The sequence below is a fragment of the Lagopus muta genome, chromosome 2, assembly GCF_023343835.1.
Source record: "Lagopus muta isolate bLagMut1 chromosome 2, bLagMut1 primary, whole genome shotgun sequence".
Lineage (NCBI taxonomy): Eukaryota > Metazoa > Chordata > Aves > Galliformes > Phasianidae > Lagopus > Lagopus muta.
Window position 1 is genome coordinate 22,724,849 of NC_064434.1, and position 21,008 is coordinate 22,745,856.

A 21,008-nucleotide genomic window follows, 5' to 3' on the forward strand; every position below is an offset into this window, starting at 1 on the left:
TCAAACCACCCAGGGCTCAGAAATGACCACTCAAGGGGCAATAGGAGCTATAGAGAAGTTGCAGAAGTGCCCACATTCTGGAGAAAGGTATCATTCCCATTCTATAGACTGTGTACATGAGGCAGAAAGCCCATGCTAAGTTTCACTCCCAAGACTCAGCCTCGGAGCCACTTGGGGTGTTCTGCTTTCACTAATTCCACTGGGAGGTTTAGTCCACTGCACAGATAATTTCTGCAGCCAGGCAATGGATCCGTATTCAGCCAAAGCTTTTTGCATGGAATGTGATACCAAATCTCTGGCATGCTAAATTTCTCCAAATATCTGCAGCTGCCCTTTGGTCAAGACAACTTCTTCTTGGCATTACACAGGAACCAGCAATACAGTAAATCTGTACAAACCCACTATAAAATTCAGGCAGAGATCATCAAAAGTGTTTTAATGATTAAACCATGTCAAACATTAACAACGTAGGTATACTCAGATGAGCCAAGAGTTTATTTCTAGCACATTTAGACAGCCTATTTTGAACAGTATAGCTGCTGTACTGAGCTATGTAAAGACTCTGCAAACCAGTACCTAGAAATGAAGACACACACACGAGCTTCGATAATGTAAACATGACAGACACTGTCTCCTTCAAAACAAGGAATGAAAACCCACAAGGGTAGCAGGAAAACTTATTAATTCCCTAAGAGATGTGCAAAAAATTTTAAAAAGGTTTAATTTAAAAAAAGAAAAATTAAACAAGTTAAAACTGGCATTTATATAAATATCAAAAATAGCTAAACTTGAGCAATAACCAACTGAACATCTTGCACAATTCCATTTCTCAGAGCTTAATGAATGAGATATTCATAAGCCAGGCTCCACCATGGCAGATACCAGAGTAACATCCCAGCAACAGATCTCAGCTTTGCAGCTGGCTCCTCATATGTGCAAGGCAACATTTTACAGGAGCAACCTTAGAAGCTCTCTAAACAAATCCTCAGATAACAAGCCAAGACATTACTGGTGACAAACACGACTCACACTACAGGAACAGACACCTCCAGCACATTTCAGTAACACTTAAAAAACATTACGTTTGACTTAGACCACTGAATTTTGCTTGTTTGGGAAAAGATGTTTGTTAGGCACATTTTAAAAATGAACATATGCTACATGAAGACCAACACAGTTACCAACTTAAACACAGAGGGTTCCATCAGAAAAGCATCCTTCCGTCTTTGCTTTTAAATACACCTCTGGATACGTTACAGATTTAAACAGTAGCTCTTAAAGTGTGGATATGGCTATGGTAACAACACTTGAAATTCTGCCAGTTTCCATATTAAAAACCACTCTTCATTTAGCATTGAAGAATTCCCAGAAATAAGAAAGAGAAAATAAAAGATGGGTCCACCCTGTATATACCCTAAACCTCAGAGACAAATATTTAAGTCTTACCGGACTGAGTAAGCGCCAATTAATTTTACAGTAGTGACATACTTCAAATAAAAAAATAAGATCTATTAAAAAGGTAAAATAACTTTTCCATCTGGTTTGTGACTGCTTAGTCAGTTAAAGCCAAATATACAAAACTAAATGCACCATTTCTAATTTCACTGTATCACGTAAGAGATACCTAACACTGTGTATCACATACAGACCAGTAAAATGATCATGGATTCTTCTACACGACTTTTTAATAAAAAGTCAGTCAACTGAAAAGTTGAAACATACCCTAATTTTTAAACCAGTCGTAAGCTTTGGGCCCTGCTTTTTAATTTAAGGCATGTGTGTTTAACTACTGAAACCAGCATCATACAAATTACCTCTACAATCACATGCATGATCTACAGTAAAAAAAATGGAGTTTAGATTACAGTGTTTTCAAATTGTGAATCATAATTCAGCACCTATTGTATTGACTAGTAAGGCAACAGCAGTGTCATATACTACAATAACACTCCCTTCCACAGTCTATAGCGGGGTCAGTGACAGCCCAGAATTATTTTTAAACTTCAACCTACTTTTATGTTCTGTATACAGTTTCTAGGGTGTTTGCACTGGTTAAGTCCTACATAAGTCACACTATTCTAGGCAGGAATAGTTACAGTAGCCATTAGAGTATTAGTGCACAACTCTTATTGTGCTTTTACAATCAGATGATTTTGTTGTTGGGGTTATCAAAATGGTTTTTCAGTTTGGTCTTCAATCCTTCCTTTGTTTTCTTTGTTTCACATTGTTCTCAAGGGAAGAAAAGCTGTTTGTGTACCCGTTCACAGTGGCTGTAGAGCCATTCTGATACTCTTTCCTCCTCGAGGATGCCTTCTTGTTGTAAGTCTAGAATATACAGAAAGACACATGGTTTTACTTAAACAGATTTCAGACAATTTTCTCACAGCAATTCAAGAAGCTAGAAGTAAATCTGCATCCGTCAAGGCCTTGTGCTGGCAGCAGTCTAACAAGCTAACATTTTTTGTGTATGAGGCTACGTTGTGTGTTTCATTCATCACAAGAAGAGAATTAGCTCACTGGCAAGGAACAGGGATTGCTGCACGATGGTAGCACTGGCAGTAATATGTTAACAGTAAATTAGAAGCAGGGAAGCAATTTTATGAGCAGACTATGGCCCAAGAATATACTCAAAATGACAAGGGAGGAGGGAGGTTTGATGCACTGCAGGTGACTATGGCCAGCAGTGACAGAACAAGAAGTGGGTAAACAGGAACAGCGAGGGCAGTTTCAGAGACAGAAATATGAAACAAATTTGCTGCAGCAGACTTGCAAAGCAAGAAAGGAGTGAAAACCAACAGCTTTCAGGAGACTCAGCACAAAAATTAGTGACAGTGAAAAAATACGCATGACTTAATCTTTGTCAAAGGGGTTCAATTGCCTGATGAGAACACATTTCCAACTGTGTACGTGAAGGAAAGTTAAAATATGAGTAACCCTGATGAGGGAAGTAGAATAATATTTGGGGTATACGATCATCTTTAATTTGCATGTTCATATGCAGGAAGGGATCAGGAGCACAGGACTGGTTTTAAGAAACACCAAAAGACCAGAAAGGTGACGCCTGCTATGTTCTCTCCTGCCTCAGTCACTCTCACCAGACCTGAAAGGTTCAGGTGAAAAGAGTGTAAAAAGAGACATTTAAACTAGGTAACACTGTTTGAGGTCAGTGCATGGGACTGCATGGGGTTGATTTCCTGAAGACAGGTACATCTTTGCCCAGAGCCTGAGTGTGACCTACTCTGAACAACATGGATTGAGTCTAGATCTGTTCAGACATGAAACAAATGCCACAGAAACTCAATTCAAAATGCTAATTTTCCAGGTGGAAATGCTTATAAAGGTGAACCCAAACCAGATTTTTGTGTGCTGATAGTTTCAGATGTTTCTCAGGCAAACAAACTAAGCATTTACCCTTGTAAGAACAGTAGGAAACAATTTGCTTGTGCACTTCAGAGGTTGCTGTTTTATTTCAAAATGAAAAACTGTTTCCTAAATTAAGCTCCTCCTCTCCCTTATCTGTAGTTAAAACTGCATTAGTAAAATGTGTTTCTGTGATACTCTGCTTATAGAGATTTCTAACAGTTTTGAATTTTGTAGACAGCACACCTGAAGCTCTCGAAGTTGTGGGTAGACCAACAAGTATAATACATTAAAAATGCATGCATGCTGCTGGAAGAAAAAGGCTATTTCAAGCAGATCTTTCTGTAAAACAGCTTTCCAATGAAACAAAACCAGCAGAATGTATAAAGAATCTATGAATATTATGACTTTTACCTGAATGTAGAAATTTGTGAAGAGGATAATCAAAGAAATCATGTAAAAAATCTGGAAATACAGCCACCCCTGAGGAAACGCACATGGCCAAACAACACCACAGCTGGTCTGGAAGATTGTCAGGACAAACTGAATCTGGGGAAAGAAAAAACAAAACAGAACAAAACAAAACAAAAACCAGAGCACGTCAGTGCAAGAAGGGAAAAAGCCATTATTGACCAAAACCTAATTAGGTGTCTCCAAAACGACCTAAGGTTGATGCATTCTTCTTCTCTATTTTACTAAAACAAAGTAAACATGATTTAGCAAGACTTTCAGGTTGTGATATTCTGTTGCTTAAGTGATTTTATTTAATATTGTTCCATTTTAGAGCATTACTGTAACCTACATAGAATCAGTTTATAAGTGTCCTAGGGAACAAAGACCACCACCTCCCGAGGGAGAGCTCACCAGGGTTTGGCTCTGCCAGCCTAACACAGTAGCTCTGCTAAAAATCCAGCGTCACCTGTTCCACAGGCTGAGACTACCCTATATATGGCTCCAGTGAGAGAATTTTAAGTCAAAAACTGCACATACGAAGCAGAGAAGCTGGGGGAACGGAGGCATGCAAGAGATCAGAGGTTCATTACACCTGTTTACAACTACCTTTGGTTTTCTCTTTTGGAAAAAAATCAACAGTTTGGGCTTATGTGCTGCAAAGGCCTTCAGGCAAAAAATCCATCCTTACATGAAGGCTACCAGATTAGGGAATGTTTATTTGAAAAGAGATGCAATTGCCATGCAGAGCAGGCAGGGAAATGGAAGCGCTGTGACAATAGCCAGGGGAGCAGCTACACCACAGAGGCAGTTGCAATCTGCAGCGCTCAGGCAGCACAGATGAAGAACAGGGCCCAAATCTGGAAGGGAAACAAAACAGAACAAAACAACCTGCTAAACCACACAGAACTTTGCTGTGCTTCGCCTTCCTTCTGGAAGAAACTGTGCTAAGAAAAAGGATTTTGAGAATTGAACTCTGAATTGCTGACAATCACCAGCAAATGCTACCAAACCTAATCAGTGTTCTGAGAGTGGGGACAGAAGTGGGGAGAAAAAGAATCATAGAAGTAAATATTAACAATAATTTAAAAAACCTCTAGGCTTTGTCTTTCCCATCTATAAAACGAGGAGAACAAAATGCCTATGCACACTTTCTTGTGCAGCTCTGACACATTATACACATCAGAGTCACTGCAGCGTGTGCCTCACTGCTTAATTTCAGTGCTCTTTTCACCCCCAGTCCACAGCATTCAGGCATCATCTCTGTACACCCAGGAAACAAAACAAATGGATGCAACAAACACAACGCAGAATTACAAGTGAAAAAAAATCTGCCCATTTAAAGTGCGGAAGGAGAACAGAAATATTGAACAGTTTTTAATAAACCATTTGCAACTGCATGCAAAAAGTGGGACAGAAAATCCATTGTCCTGCAGGACTGAAATGAAGGGCCTTGTTAGTTGCAGACTGTGTAGCACTCTGCTTCTGCTCTGCCCTCTCAATATCAGCCTGAGCAACAAGCACCCAGACAGGCACACTGCCTACACGGCTCCAAAGACCCCAAAAAAGACCCCAAAAACCCAGCAGTGAGATTCCCCAATACCTCTTGCCACACAGCTTGGAGAGATACAAAAAGATCCTACTGAACTGCTCAGCACTGATCTATGCACGCCATCAGTTCCCACCTCCCTTTTGCCCTGAAAGCAGTACAGAGAGACCGAAGCTGGATTTCTAAAGTGATCTGTGTGCATGAAGCTGTAAAAGCTTTTAGATTTCACTTCCCCTTCTATCCATACCAAAATTTTCTGTTGGTAAAGGCCAAAAGATCCCACTGAGAACACAAGAACCTGCTGAAGTGCTACAAGAGCTCATCACTCACCAGCTGCCCCTGAGTGATGTACTTCTTCCACCACAGATAAGGACGCATCGCTGGAACAGCCGACAATCCGTAGTAGGAGTACATGAGGACATGGATAAAGCTGTTCAGTGTGGCACCGAAATAAGCTGAAACAGCAAAGGAGAAAGAAAGTACACTGAATTACCAGGAAAATGCTGTTACATGGAACCAAAAGCTCAAAATGGCTACTATTTAAAATATGGTTTCTCTTAGAACAAAAGCAAAAAACTCCCCTCTCCTGAAACTCAACTGAGAATGTTGACTCAACCGAGTGTTTGAGGTGCTTTGCCACTGTGTGCTGTATATCAGCCTTCTGATTTTGTTTGCTCTATTTATTATTTTTCTACACTCCATCTTGTCAATAGGAAGCTGATAAAAATGAGTCATGTAAACATGCCCAACAATCCACAGCTTCTCCAATCTAATTTCAGGCCAATTTCACTTTCTGGGAGGGAGCCTATTTGGTCATTTATAAGCAAAAGCAACGAGTAGCTTCTGAATGTGAAAGCTAACCATTCCATTTGTCCTTGTTTGCAGCATCTTTAGTCATCAAATACATTTCAGTTTTAGCTTAGCACCAAACTGTGTGGTACTGGATGACCACACATGACACAGAGATTGGTAAGGAAGAAGAAAAACACATCACCAGAAATAGCGCAGAAGTATTTTCAAGACCACAAAAACTCAAGATAGACTCTAAGTACTTGCTCTTTGGACTGTTCTATAAACAGAGATTGACTTCTTTATAGGAAAATGTGGTTCTGGATGCACGCTTCCCATAAGTTCAACATTACTCACTGTCGTGCTGACAACACAAAACAAATATGAGTTTCTATGTTGTTTGGCTAGGAAAGCAGACTCCTGAGCAATCCAGCTACTTGGTCTGCCTTGCTGCTAGTTCACACCCACTGGATTTCAAAAGGTTTCTCTTGGATTAACGTGCATATCTGAACCACAACTGAACCACGCTAATACAGTTAGTAAAGTAGATGACAAGAAAAACAAAGGACATTAAAGAATCTGCCAAGGTTGCCAGAGGTTAGAAGGATTTAGACAAGAGAGACACGGAAACCTTTCACTTAAGACACATTCAGTCAAGTTCATTAGTGCTCAGGGGACAACATTTTAGTTGAAATCATTTGTTGTGGTTACGAGTATAAAATGAGATTAATTTGTGAAAGTTACATCTCAGGTGAACTTTACAGATTTAAGGACAAGTGTCACTATTAGACATCTTGCAGTCAAAACACATTTCTGGTTCTTCCTTGGAAAAAAACACTGTTTCATTTGAGGGTCTCCAAAAAAAGAGAAAGCAAGGCTGATAGGTGCCAGACCTGGACTGCTGCAGAAAACAAATGTCAAACTGTCAAGTAAAATCTTCAAGCTATATAGTCGTGTATTTTCCAGACACCCCGCAGGCATCTTAATATCTCCAGCAACGGCTGCAATTCAGCAAAATAGCTTAGCATCAGAAACAACACATCCTGCACTTGAAGATACCAGAAATGTTTGATTTGACCAAATGAAAATCAAAACAAGGCCTCTGATGCCAGCATATCCCATCATAACCCAGTACTTACAGTGACCACAAGGCACCCAGTTCATAACAAACCACCAAATATTCAGCATCGTTGCATGGTGATAGACATGCAGGACAGTGATCTGGTGATTATTTTTCCGCAGAATGAAAAAGAAGGTATCCATGAACTCAATGAGTTTGGAGAAATAATACCACCAGAGGACACGTATGATCTAGAAAGGAGGAAACAAGTTTCAAAAGTACTGCACATTGTGACCAGACAGTATTTAGTGAACTATGGCAAAAAATGCTGTAGTGCTGCCTGTAAAGGCAAGATCTGAGAAGAAATCATCACCACACCTTCCCACAGACAGGGAACGGACACACAGTGGCCAGATACAGACTGAAGACCAATTCTGTTTTTTGAGCTGGGAACACATGGAAGTGTACATACAATTATTCACAGAAATTGTAAATATCAATGAATATACTGTTGATTAATTCTTATGTCTGACCATGCATCACCCATCCATACTGTGGAAGGAGAAAAAAACACACAGTTTGAACAAAAACTGCATGATCAATACCATTCTGCTTTCTACTTACATTCAAGGAGACAATTGAAAATGTAATTAACCTGAAGTCTTGATTACATTACCTTCATATCAGCTTCACCTCCACTGCGTGTGTCCTGACAGTAGAAATTGTATCCTCCCTCCCATACTCCTGTCACCAACTGGGGAGAGCAAAGAACAAAGTGTCAGTCGGTGCCAACGCCGTGCCTCACAGTGAACCCAAACCCTGACAGAAGCTTTGGGAGACACGTGGTGACAAGGCATCTGTGGACACCTCAGTGTGACACTAGGCTGGGTTTCAGCTCCAGGCACTACTTGAATCATAAAGAAGGGTGAATTAATAGAAATTCTTCAATTGCAGTGTAACAGAATAAAAGCAGGAGATAGTGCTCCAGCTTATCCCACACAGCATGTGTTTGTTCCTAGACTGATTCTCCCTTCAGCTGATGATCTCATTGCTGGAGAAAGGGAACAACCAAAGATTACAAATTATAATTGGTAATACCAAAGATTACAAAATACAATTGCAAACATGAGGATCTGACTACAATTTTTTCAGCCATATAACAGAACAAACCTTTCAGCTTTGCTATCTTCAACAGTTAACAACTAATGCTTTACCATATGTTGATTCTTTAAATCTTTTTAAATAAATCCCTAATTCCAAGCACATTACATTCTTCACCATCCAAGTGATTTCCTCTTCAGTCTCTGTCACTGCCTGCCTGACTTCCTGATATATCAAATAATACCTCAAATATGACAAAATTACTTTGCAGAGTAATTAAGGAGTAATGACCAGCTAGCTACCAGTCATGAGAGGGTGACGAGGAGTCCTTTGCCTGGGGCTGGCTGAAACCAAGGTGGAATCCGGATCCGCTGCCAGTGCCCGTGTCCCATGCTTTTCCCACAGCTGCGGATCACACCGCTGTCCCTGAGCTCTGTGTATGAGGGGTGATGGGGAGCAGGCAGACTGCAAAGGGAGAGGCTGAAGCAGGCTCTGAAGGGCGAGAGGGAGGAGCACCTGGAAGGGGAGATTTTGAAGGTGGGACCTGAGAGGGCAGTAGGTGTGAGGACAGGATGAGAACAAGTGTCTTGGCTTATAATGTGGCCAGGAGGCAGCTTGCTATTTAAGCTATTTATTTTTAAAACCAAGGGAGAACCCTGGTGGTTCTGGCTTCTGACTTTTAAGAGGTTGCCATCAGTGCTTCTATTAAAGTAATAATCATGACAGAAGAGCCTGCTTGATGTTTAGAAAGACATTTTTTCCTCTTGGAAATAGTATTAGGAGAGGAATAGGGAATTTAAACTACCTCCAATTGTAAAAAGAATGGGAAGGCAACCTAAAAAATCCTTCCAAAAGCATGGACAGACATCCTGCACAAGTGACTTGTCCATTCTGGGCCTCATCTACACTCATGGAGAATTAAAAAAAAACAAACAGGCTTTGCAAGGCCATGGTTAAAAACTCAATGTACTGTAAGTCATTTAAAATAATTAGTTGCTACAATAACTGGTGCTATTAAACGCTGTCCAGAACTGTGAATGGGAAATTAATTCTGAAAGGTACAATAAAGATTATGATTTAAATGACCTTTTCCTAATGTTATTTCTTTCATGGCTCATTTTCTCCCTAAATTACCTTTAAAAATACCCAATCAGTCTAGGTCATTACTTTAGACCTCCTGAAATAGAACTATGGCCACTATTTAGTGGAGGAAGGGGGGGTGGGAAAAGACATCCAGTAATACCTTAACATAAAGACCTGAAATTACCTCATGTAATGGAGAACAATCAATATTACCATGACAGTGACAGCAAGGCAGCCTTGTGCATCAGCAGCAGACCCAAGCAATTTCTCTATCCAAGCAGCAAGGAGAACTCATCCAGGTACCAGCTACCCTCTCTGGACAAACCTTATACCAAGCTACTCTGACAGCATTGAGGGAATGCCTATAAGGTTTCTTGGGTGCTCACTAGTAACATCAGGCAGACCACACTGTGCTGTAACAGTGTTGCTAAGAGCTTACAGATGTCTTCATGCAGATTTCACAGTTCAAAGAAGGGTGAGAAACAGAGGAATAATCACTTTTGCACGGTTACTATTGCAAACAGCAAGGGTCAGCCTCCATCTCCAGCTCTTCCAGGAATTCCTTCCGAGCAAAGGCTAGCACAGTGACACCCAGGGGGCTTTCCCTGCAAGGATACAGGTTCACTACATAAAGCTTGACAGAAGGTGTCCAGAATGATTCTGCTATTTAAAGAATAAAGGCATCAGTGTGAATGTAGTAAAACTTCAGTAAAACTTCAGTCAAGTATTTCCTTGTTTCCAGAAGAGCATATTGTAACATGCTAGGAATGGTAGTGTTATTTCACAGTCATAATGCTATAAATGATACAAGCAAGGCAATGTTTGTAGGAAACAGCAGTATCTTTTCACATAGAAATAGTATAGTTACTAAAGAAAAATCAAACCTTCCTTTCCAAAAGAAATTAAGAGGTCAAAAGCTGCCATGAGCTCATACTACTGTCCGTGAGCCTTGCTTTGAGTAACACACGGCACCCATAGGTGATGGTTTTTCACAGGGATCAGCTGCTCTCCCACTATTTATTACAGCCACATCACTTTCAGCACATGCTGGAAGGCCTCAGAAAACAGAAACAATAGGCTGCTCTGAGATCTGACCAACAGCAGTTCCCAGACGGCTGCGCTGCGTACAGAGCTGGGCACATCAATGCAGAAAACGATAAATGGAGCTAATGGAGCTGTTCGCTTAAAATGTTGGTGTCACAAATTGTCAGCAGGTGCATTTAAGTAATTTATCGTGCTTCCTGTGGCCTGCTTCCACCTCCTGAGCCCTCCTACAGCTGCTGTGGGCCCAAGATGGCCTTTGCTGGCCAGCTGACCTCAGGACGTCCTCCAGCTCAAGGCTGGCAGGAGCCCAGGCTTGCTAATGGCACTGCTGATGCACGGCCACAGGCTATCTTCTCTTGAGAAATTAACCTGTGTAGAACAGGCTGACTGTAATCATTTCCAGAGTCTGCCATTTTGAAATGACACGCCAAGAGGACAGCTCCTTCATAATCCAGTTAAAATAGCACTCCAAGGCACTGTTAAGTTCCTCAGCCCCAGGAAAAACACGGCAGTTCGAAGTCGCTTTTGTGCTTAAGTAGGATTCTCTTCCTTCTCTCTTTCATTTTTATAGTATGTTTGTGCTGCAATCGAGTTCCTCAAAATGCTGCAGCATGTGGTTTTTATCACTTTTGCTGTCAAAATAAAGCAGCATACCTGCACCACTCTGAACTGGCCGTGGAGATGGCTGGTGGGGAAGGATTTTGTGTTCTGATACCAGCCAAGGCCCAAGCCTGGCTACAGGCAGGTGCTTCATATGAAGAGTGAAGACACAGAGATTGCTTTCAGAAAGTGAGCCTTCATCACAGGCCAGTTTCCTCAAATAGGAACTGACAGGGCAGTTGAGAGGAACCTCTTCCACTCCCCAGGGCCTGCCTTCCTCTAAAATTATCTGAGACAAGCAGCCCACCGCTCTCTTTTGATAGTATCAGAACACACCACAGCTTTTTCCAGTCATTAAATGCCAGAATAGATAATTTACACTTATTATGTACATAAAATACTACCTACAAACCCTGAATAAAAAGTCTAAGATGTGATTTTAAAGACCAAAAAGACCATCAGACCACCAAGTGAAGCAAGAACACAGTAGCTGGAATTATACAAATCCCACACTTTTTCCCCACCCCTATGTTAGTGCATACAAACATTCAGATAAAATGGCCAGAAAACCAATGAGATCATCGTTCTCATCTTGGCTGGGAGGATGCCTCACTTCAATATCATGTTTTGGTCACACAACACTAAAACTGAGCTGTGATGCTATGATTCACAGGCTGAACCATGACAGCTATAACTCAGGAGAAACTCCCAGGCAGAAGTTTAATAGCAAGCTAATAAAACGGTTTATTTTCAGATAGGATATTGAACAAGTTTGTATGCGGTGCTGTTTTATGACTGTCCTCAAACTAGGTCTGATAAAAGTTTAATTCAGGTGAAATACAATGAAATACAGAGATGAGAAAGGTATTATACCTCCCTCTTCCTTTTTTGAATGTTTACTGTCATCATTTTAGCTTGAAAAAGAACACGTGTCATGAAGTGTGACTGATGATCACTCATCCTTCACAGCTAAATTTCAGTGACAGACGTGGTCTGAGTGAGGCTGTTGCTGGCTTTATACTGACACGGCTATTACAGAGGCACTCACTGCAGCCAGCAGATGTACATTAAGTTTAGGAATCTGACTTTTTCACTGTCACCTGGCTCTTTGGCTTTCATCCTGCAAACAGCGAGCAGCACAGTGTTATGTCAGCAAGGCTGTCGACTTGCAATATTTTAAGGCATCAGTCCTTGCTGCAGACCACTGCTTGCTCCCAAGTCACAGAATCACAGGGGTTGGAAGAGACCCTGGAGATGTTCTAGTTCAACCCGCTGCTACAACAGGTTCCCTACAGTAGGTTGCAGAGGAAAACGTTTGAGCAGGTTTTTAATATTTCCAGAGAAAAAAGACTCTCTGGGCAGTCTGCTCCAGTGCTTTGTCACCCTCATTGTAAAGAAAATTTTTGTCATGTTTGTATGGAACTTCCTATGCTTCAGTTTGTGCCCGTTGCCCCTCGCCCTGTTGCTGGGCACCACTGAAAAGAGGCTGGCCCCATGCCATCCTTTGGTAAGCATTGACAAGACCCTCTCTCATTCTTCTCTTTTCCAGCCTGAACAGCCCCGTGTCTCTCAGTCTCTCCTTGTGAGGGAGAAGCTCCAGGCCCCCCATCGCCTTTGTAGCCCTGAAGTCCACCACGTCATTGCTGCATTGGCAGGGAAGAAGCATGGAATGCTCACAGTAAAGGACATCCAGTGGTCTTCTAAGACAACATAGGCTACAAAAGAGCAAACTCACGAGATGATCTCAAAAGCATTTTGTTGTAATTGTCATGAGTTATCATGAGTTTATCATGAGTCGTCATAACACTGCAGCTTTATATGACAGGACAGGGGGAATGACCTCAAGTTGCTCCGGGGGACATTTAGTTTGGGTATCAGGAAAAACTTCTTTACAGAAAGGGTGGTTCAAACCCATGTGAAGAGTTTTACTTAGAAAGCATAAACCTTCATATTCACCATGTTGTAAATGTGAAGGATGAGATAATATAAAAGCTTTTCAAGTGGTTGCAAGTACAAGGAACTTCAACATAAACTTTTCTTAGTAACCTACTCACTATTAGCAAGGAAAGTCTTATAAAGGCCTACAATCAGCAGTTCAAATCTTTTCCATTGTTTAAATTTATACAGTAGTTTTCATTTGGAAACTATGAGAATTATTTCAAGTATTCATGAAAAGAAGATTGGCTATGCTAAGAATTTTATCCATACTTAGTACAACTGAAGAAAAGTTGGCACTTGCAATATAAAGGTTCAAATAATATGAATTACTGTATAAGTAATCTCTGGATAAACTAACAATGCAGGTACTGTCAATGAAGTCCACAGCAACACTATGTGTTAACACATCAATGTGCAAATTCTGTATGCACTCCTCACACTCACACACTCACTCAGGATTTAGAATATCCTTAAAGGAAGATTAGAAATGAGAACAAATAGAGAATACAAGCTGTTCTAAGTACTATTGAATCCCACACTGCTCATCCTAAAGAATTAAGTATCAAAATTCTCAATAATCCAAATCAATACAGCAATTTTGACTAAACTCTTCACTATACAAGAGAAATTGCCTTTAAGTTTAAATCATTTCCTATCTAAATTCATCTCTTAAGACACTACAAACCTCTAAGAATTATAACTTGCATGTATTTCTAAGCAAATGTCCCCCTCTTCTACTCAAGGAAAGCAGGAGCTTTAGCTTTTGTTTGTAATTCCATGTTGAAAATGAAATAACTCCTTACCAAAAAGAGAAATGCTTCTGGTCAAAGGCAAGCCACAATATTCTGTACATTAAAGCCACATGCTGCATTGTTTATTGACCACATTCTTATTTAAATTGCCATAGTTTTCCATTTTCACGTTAATCAAAGGCATGCAATCTCAATTATGAGCAGCTAAATAGCTCTACGGAAGCAGAAAACTTGATAGTGCACAAATCTTTGTTTTGTTAAGAAAGAAAATAAGTCCACTTCAGTTTGAAATCTATTTGTATGTTCAGATTCTAACATTCACAAACAGATGAATCACAACTGTCTAGATGCAAAATTTGTTTCAGCAAAATTAAGAGGACATGTGTAAGCTTCCAAGCTTACACAAACAGATGCAAAGAGTTTGTGATTAAACACATTTAAATAAAACACATTTTGCACTCAAAACAAGATATAGTTTTGCTGCCAAGTATGTTGTACAATCTATCAAAGCAATCCAGTTAAGCCTGTCTTCTAGGCAATGGGAGTATTCTCCTCTCAGAAGTGACATTAAAGAATCATGTAACATTTTTGCTGACGTTTCCCCATGTTTAGCAGGACTATCTTCATAGATCATTTTCAACACAAGCCAGTATAATTAAAACAGACACTGCAAAATAACCCCAACCCAAATGCTTTTTCCTACCTCATAAAACATATACAGAGAAAGCAGTGTGAGTCCAAGGTTGTAGACCACTAGAATCCCCCTGCATGAGAACGGTTGTTTGTTCCGCATGTACTTTGGTCCTAGCCATACGATTAGTAAGTACAAGACTGAGAAGATAAAGGTAGGTGTATAATTTTCCAGAAGAAGCCATCCTTTTACTCTGGGATCTGAAACAAACAAACAAAATTACAAACACTTAGACTTTTGAATGGAGAAGAACTCAATGCATCCAGAAAAATCTTTACTCAAGAATGATTCTAGCATCAGAATGACAAAGATGAAGGGAGAACAGCAAATCTTTTTATCAAGGGCTATGTTACTAATTACAAACAACTGCAGAAGCAAGATTTTATTTACATGGCTGTTAAAGGAAATAGAAATCTTTATAAGGCAAAGATATTTCTAAACTACTATCTAATTATTATGAGTGAAATACTAACTACAGCTCAGAAGCTCCATCCATCCTGAATACCAAACATGAGTTCAAATTATAAAGCAAAGCTTCAGCAATCAGTGCTCAGGGCCATGATTTAGCAGAGGGCTGTTAGAGTTAGGGTAATATGGTTAGGCTGCAGTTCGACCTGATGACCTTTAAGGTTTTTTCCAGCCTGAGCTATTCCATGATCCTATGATTCTATCATCTTCTCTCGTTCTCTCATATCAGCCTTTCCCAACAGCACAGTTTTTATTCCCTCATAGAGCCAGCAAAGCTAGTAGTGAAGTGGACGCTCTGAGGGTCTCAGCAGATGGTCCTGATAGCTTTCTGTAGTCTGCACTGTATCTGCATTGTATCAATACTAGCCTAACTAGATTAACAAGTGTGCTACTTATGATACTTAAATTTTGTAGTCCTTGTGTTCGCAATGAAACACAAAACAGTCAGTCCTGTTTGACTACCCAGATCAGCTGGCAAAATACTGAAAAAGCACATCAGCTCCTCAGAAAAAGCACATCAGCTGCTCAGAAAAAGCACATCAGCTGCTCAGAATGAGCACTTCAGAGAAATGCCTGAGACAAGTGCGTCACACTTTTTTCCACAGTCACTGCCGTGGTCTCTACCCAGCAACAGCATGGCATTTAACTACCTTCACCTGAGCCCTGTCTAAAGGATAGAAGCCATGCTTTCCAAACCATAAACCAGCAATGTCTTCTTTGCAAAGGAGTCAAATGTGTAAGCTGATCGTAAGAGATAAGGCTTTAAAACATAGGTTGGGAAATGGCTAAGAAAACCTGGGATCTGTTTGGATTTTACTGCCTTAATTTTCAAAACATGGCAAATATAGGCTATGTGAAAGTATGAACACTGTGTCATATCACAACATCCTGACTAATCTAAACAGGTTTAGCATGAAGGTGAGCACAACCAGGGCACCAAACAACTCAAGAGCAAGCAGAAAGCACTCTCTGAAGGACCAGAGGAGCTCCCCGATGGACCTCATGCTGTGAGGCAACAGCAGGAGCTTCATTTGGACAGAGAAAGAGGGCAGGCAGCAGGAGGAAGTACGCCACTGGAAGAGGAAAAACAAGTACTGAGCAACACCACATGGATTAACTGTGCACCCCAGTTATGGGATCACACGAAGCCTGGATGAAAGCCCTCAAGCAAGGACACCGTCTTCTCTGGTGTTAATGCCTCTCCCTTCATACTGAGCAGGATTTCTGCTCTCCACTTGTGAACTTTTTCCCAGTGAACAGCTCACCAAAACCACTGTTTCTTTAAAAAGAATGGTTCCGAAGAAGAAATGCATTCTAAAAAACACTTCTTAAAATTTATTTCAGTGAAAGCGAAGTAAGCAGCTCCAATTATGAAGATAACAGTATTTTTGTTCAATCAAATGCAAATTCTAACAAGATTTATTTTCCAATACAACCTATCATTAACTTCTAAGACAAAACCTGCGAAGACCTTAGTGAGATCAGTAGGTCAATGAGGCTAACACTGGCATGTAACTGCTAGTAAAGAGAACAGCATCTCAGACTGCTGTAGCTAAAAAATAAGCAGCTCTCCAGGTTAGAAGAGAACATGCACTGAGACATTTCTACTTTCTTACAGAATCCCACATTACGTTGCTCTGTAGATATTAAGAAAACTGATCACTTTTCAAAGTCAGGTTGCTAGGAATGTTCTTCTTATGCTCCAGTGTCTGTTCTTTTGAATCAGTTATACTATTTCATCTTCTGAAAAAGCCTACCTCTGGGTCCAAGCCAAACATCCAGGTAGCTATTGATTGTTTTATCCAGACGTTCCATTCTACAATCTGGTGAAATGGAAAAATGAAAAGTAAGTTAGTTATTTTTCATTGCACAGAAACAGTTTAATTATCTGAATACCAACTGCTCGGGTTAACAAAGAAAATTCTAACATACAAACATTGCAGACAGATACTGGACATTATTAGCAAAGACAGTACAAGTACAGAAAACACATTCTAGTGTCAGAGAGAAACAGCTGTAAAGATGTGCATTTAATCACGGATACAGAAACACGGAGGTTTAAAACAGTGCAGTTTAATCAAAAGTTCTTTCTAGTTCAGTATTTTAAGAGTATAAATACAGGATGATAATTGGCATGATTGCTCTACAAGGAGGAGAGCTGGACCTTGAACAGAACAGCAACACTGAAATTCCTACATAAATACTATGAAGCTATTTTAACAAAGAACTTCAAATAGTTGGCAACATTAGCTGGGGAGGAGGAAGGGAAGGAAAAACGTGAAAACTGGCTCTCTATCACTTTGTGAATAGGTGACTGATTACAGCTGTGATTAACAGCCCATAAAACTAACCAATGAACAACTACAGGATAACAGTGTTGCACAGGCAAGGAAGGGAAATACTGCAATTCCCAGCATGAAGATCTTCATTTCCACAGCTTCCTTACTGGCAAACTCTTATAAAGTAACACCCCTCAGGTACAGGACGGACTCATAAGGATCTGGAGTCCAGCTCCTGGCTCCACACAGGAGCACCCAAAATACTCAAACTCTGTGAGCGCTGCCCAAAAGCTTGAGCTCCATCAGCTCAGGGCCGTGCCCGCAGCCCTGTGCAGCCCGTTCCATGCCCACCACCTCTGGTGCAGCCCTGTCCCTCACCCCCAGCTGCCCTCCCCTGACGCAGCTCCATGCCGTTCCCTCAGGCCCTGTCGCTGTCACACAGAGCAGAGCTCAGCACTTCCCCCACGGCTCCCTGTGAGGAGCTGCAGCCGCCATCAGGCCTCCCTCAGCTCCTTGCTCTGCGCTGAGCACACCGAGGGACCTCAGCACTCCTCACACCTCTCGACCTCCAGACCCTCCTCCATCTTTGTAGCCCTCACTGAGACACTCATTAAATTCTTATGAGAAGAGGAAGAAACTTTCTTTTTGCTTTCAATATATATATATACACACACACAATTTCCTCTTCTCTATGCAGAATTCCTTCCAATTTCTTCAAATTATAACAGAGCTTTCATTAAAGTAATTTTGCCCTTTTCCAGCAGTATAATTTTCACCTCTTGATGTTTCTCTTCCCTTCAGTACTCGCATTAACAGCAATTTTTAGTTACATGGAAATAATGCAAGCAACTCATAAGAGGTCGACATACAGTAAAAAGTGAAACCATTACGCAAGTTTTCAAGTTTGTATATAGCTGACAACAAAGAAGTTCATCTTTTTCTTTTTTTCTTTTTCCCTAGCTAAGGAAACACCTTACTTTTACCTGTTAGAACGCTGCCTTTAGGATATTTCCGATTTACACAAGTAAAATAAATATTAGGTCAGCTGGCACTGACGCCTCAATTTCTCCTGAGGGCAGCAGAACAGCGAACAGGATGCCAAGGATGCGCAGGGTCCCATGCACATCCCCAAGCAGAGCTGGGGCCCACTCCATCTCCACGGCTGCTTGCAGGACAGGCAGGGCCTCAATTTCATTTCAGTTTCTACTTCCCATGACACCGGGACAATTAAATAGACAAGAATGTATTTACATCATTTGTTGTTCTGTATAATCCCACATCCTTTCCACCACATCGTAACCTTGAGGCTCCAGTGCTCCTACAGGATTTCTGGCTGCGCCCCAAGCCCATCTTTACCCACTGCATTTTCAAGGACACAGAGAACTTTCTTAATCTGTGCACTCAAAGCCATTTCTAGTGTTTTGAACTACACAAAGACACAGAAACTACCCTGAAATTTGGTCACACACAAAACCCAAAACACCAAGAACTCAAAATAACAGGGAAAGTAAAAAGTCTTTTGTAGTCCAGATTCATGGCAGTTTATTTCCCCATTCAGAATTTTGAAGAAGTCTGGTCCAAATAAGTATCCACTTCACAAGAACATCCATTCTTTAAATTGCTTTTCAGTACCAATTACGACACAATTTATGAGTGCTGGTGGCACGCTGGTATCCTAGGAGCACTGACATCGAACTGAGATATGGCTGTGCTATCAGAACGTCAGGAAGACTTTCACAGAATCACAGAATCACAGAATCACCCGGGTTGGAAGGGACCCCAAGGATCATGTAGTTCCAACCCCCCTGCCTAGCAGGGCCACCAAACATACACATTCAGATCAGGTTGCCCAGGACCCCGTCCAACCTGGCCTTAAACACGTCCAAGGACGGGGCATCCACAACCTCCCTGGGCAGCCCGTTCCAGGGCCTAACCACTCTCCTTGTAAAGAACTTTCAGAAATAAGTACCCGATTTCCAAGGAAAAGAAAGAAAATTATCCAGAACAAGCTTCTTTCTTTAATCTGATAGCTATTAAATATCCCCAGAGGAAAAGTGCTCACTATGCAGCTGATTATTTATTGTGTTGTCTGAAACCTCAATTAGTTTATCAGTTGCTCCTTTGATCCAATAACAATTTAGTTACACATTCATCTGATAAACCACAACCTGCTCCTAATTTCAGCTTCCTGCTTTGAAGGGGAATACCTGAGATGGTAGAGTTTGATTCAAAACCAAGGACTTGTTACCCAAACTAAGCTCAATTCATAACTGATTGGCTATTTATTATTTTTTTGCTAGACGTTGGAAGAAATTAAGATATGAAAACAACTCGAAAAGTAGAAACAAATCACACCAAGCTATACATAGCAAAGAAGGAAAGAAAGAAAACTCCATGTTCAATCCTTTCATAAAACTGTAAGAAGAGCTCACCCCCAAAAGAAGACTTTCTGCAGAGGGAGAAGACTTTCTACTAGGAGGGCTGCTGCCCCAGGTAGCTTTTGTTCCACAGTTATCACACAGCACATCGTAAAAGGCACAGTGGAGGAAGAACTACTCCTGGTGTTATATCCAGAATTTGCAGGAAAAAAAAAAAGAAATTGTTTCAAAGGGAACTCATTTGTATAATACAAAAACAGAGTGAAACAATCTGCTTTTGTTCCAGAGGGGGGTCATGTGAAAACGCATCAAGTCTGCTGCCAATAACTGCACAACATTAAACACTGCTTCAACTGCAGCAACTACAAGGGTTCTTTTTTAATTAGAATAGTTTCCCAATTCAGAGGAATATCAACTTCCAGAAAAATTAAACCAGCTGCTATTTGAAACACTGTAAGCAGCAGGTTTCCTAATACTGCAAATAAACAAATCCTGCAGCTCACCATCTATGTGAACAAATAATTACAGTGCTCCTTTACCTAGGAGTCATAGACCACAGCAAGGCACCACTGCCACCTGAAGTGAGAAAGACAATTACCCAGTTATGTCACCCTCTGCTTTCTAAAACAGGTACTTTTATATACATCATTTTCTCTAACTTGTTTTTCTACAGTGGACAGGAAATGAACCATCCTCTCTGCCAATATATTTTATCAATGCAGAAGAACCCCAGAACACCAGGGCAGGCTGGATCAGAATATAGGAGCACTCAGGTTGACCTACAACAGGCTTTACTCCTCAAGGAAAACAAGGATCTGGTGTTCTAAGCACAATAAAATAAAAAGAACTATTTTTCCAGATGCTGGGGAGTCTTCCATACAGGCACATGGAGAACTCCTCAGAATTTATGGATATTCCCATTAAAGGACAGAAAGCAGACCTCCAGTACACTCTGAAAAATGCACTGTATTTTAATTGCTCTCCTAGTACACAGAAAAGTCATGATAGTGCTCCCAAATAAGCCTCATCAAGGTCAAGAATGGTCTTCATAAATGAAGAAAAGATCCATGCTAATTACTTGACTTTATCAATTATGCTCAGCAGAATGAAAACAGCTCTTACTTTCTCTTTCCCTATCATTTTTAGGATGGTAAATGAGCAGAGTTTGGAAATCCATCAAAAAAGCCATTAAGGCTTCTAGAAAAAAATAGCCTGTGATGTGCCCAGATCCATTTCTGCTACTGTTACTGTGAAATTCTTTACAAGTATTAAGATATGCTAATGCCAGATATCTGATCAGAACTCAGAACAACTCAGGCACTTACCCACACACAGGTGACCAATATATTAAAAGTCTTAGTTCAGGGCACTGTGAGCTACTACCAGCACTGGATAGAAGCTGCTGGCACACACGAGGGCCATGAGACATCACTGTGTTATGCCACAAAAGTCCATCAGAAACCAAA

The 21,008-nt window shown here is 40.8% G+C and overlaps 1 protein-coding gene across 3 annotated transcripts in view; it reads right to left on the reverse strand.

Annotated features, from left to right (window-relative positions):
• Nucleotides 1–472: 472 nt before the first annotated feature.
• Nucleotides 473–21,008, reverse strand: part of ELOVL5 (ELOVL fatty acid elongase 5) — a 38,218-nt gene continuing 17,682 nt past the window's right edge. For all 3 annotated transcript variants that reach the window (XM_048936988.1, XM_048936990.1, XM_048936989.1), the window contains exons 2-8: nt 16,643–16,708; nt 14,430–14,617; nt 7,885–7,962; nt 7,288–7,459; nt 5,690–5,814; nt 3,775–3,909; nt 473–2,325 (exon numbers count right to left, since the gene is read on the reverse strand). In XM_048936988.1, the coding sequence (XP_048792945.1) occupies nt 2,194–2,325; nt 3,775–3,909; nt 5,690–5,814; nt 7,288–7,459; nt 7,885–7,962; nt 14,430–14,617; nt 16,643–16,700 (888 nt within the window). In that variant the 5' untranslated portion in view covers nt 16,701–16,708 and the 3' untranslated portion in view covers nt 473–2,193. The remainder of the gene's footprint in view (nt 2,326–3,774; nt 3,910–5,689; nt 5,815–7,287; nt 7,460–7,884; nt 7,963–14,429; nt 14,618–16,642; nt 16,709–21,008) is intronic.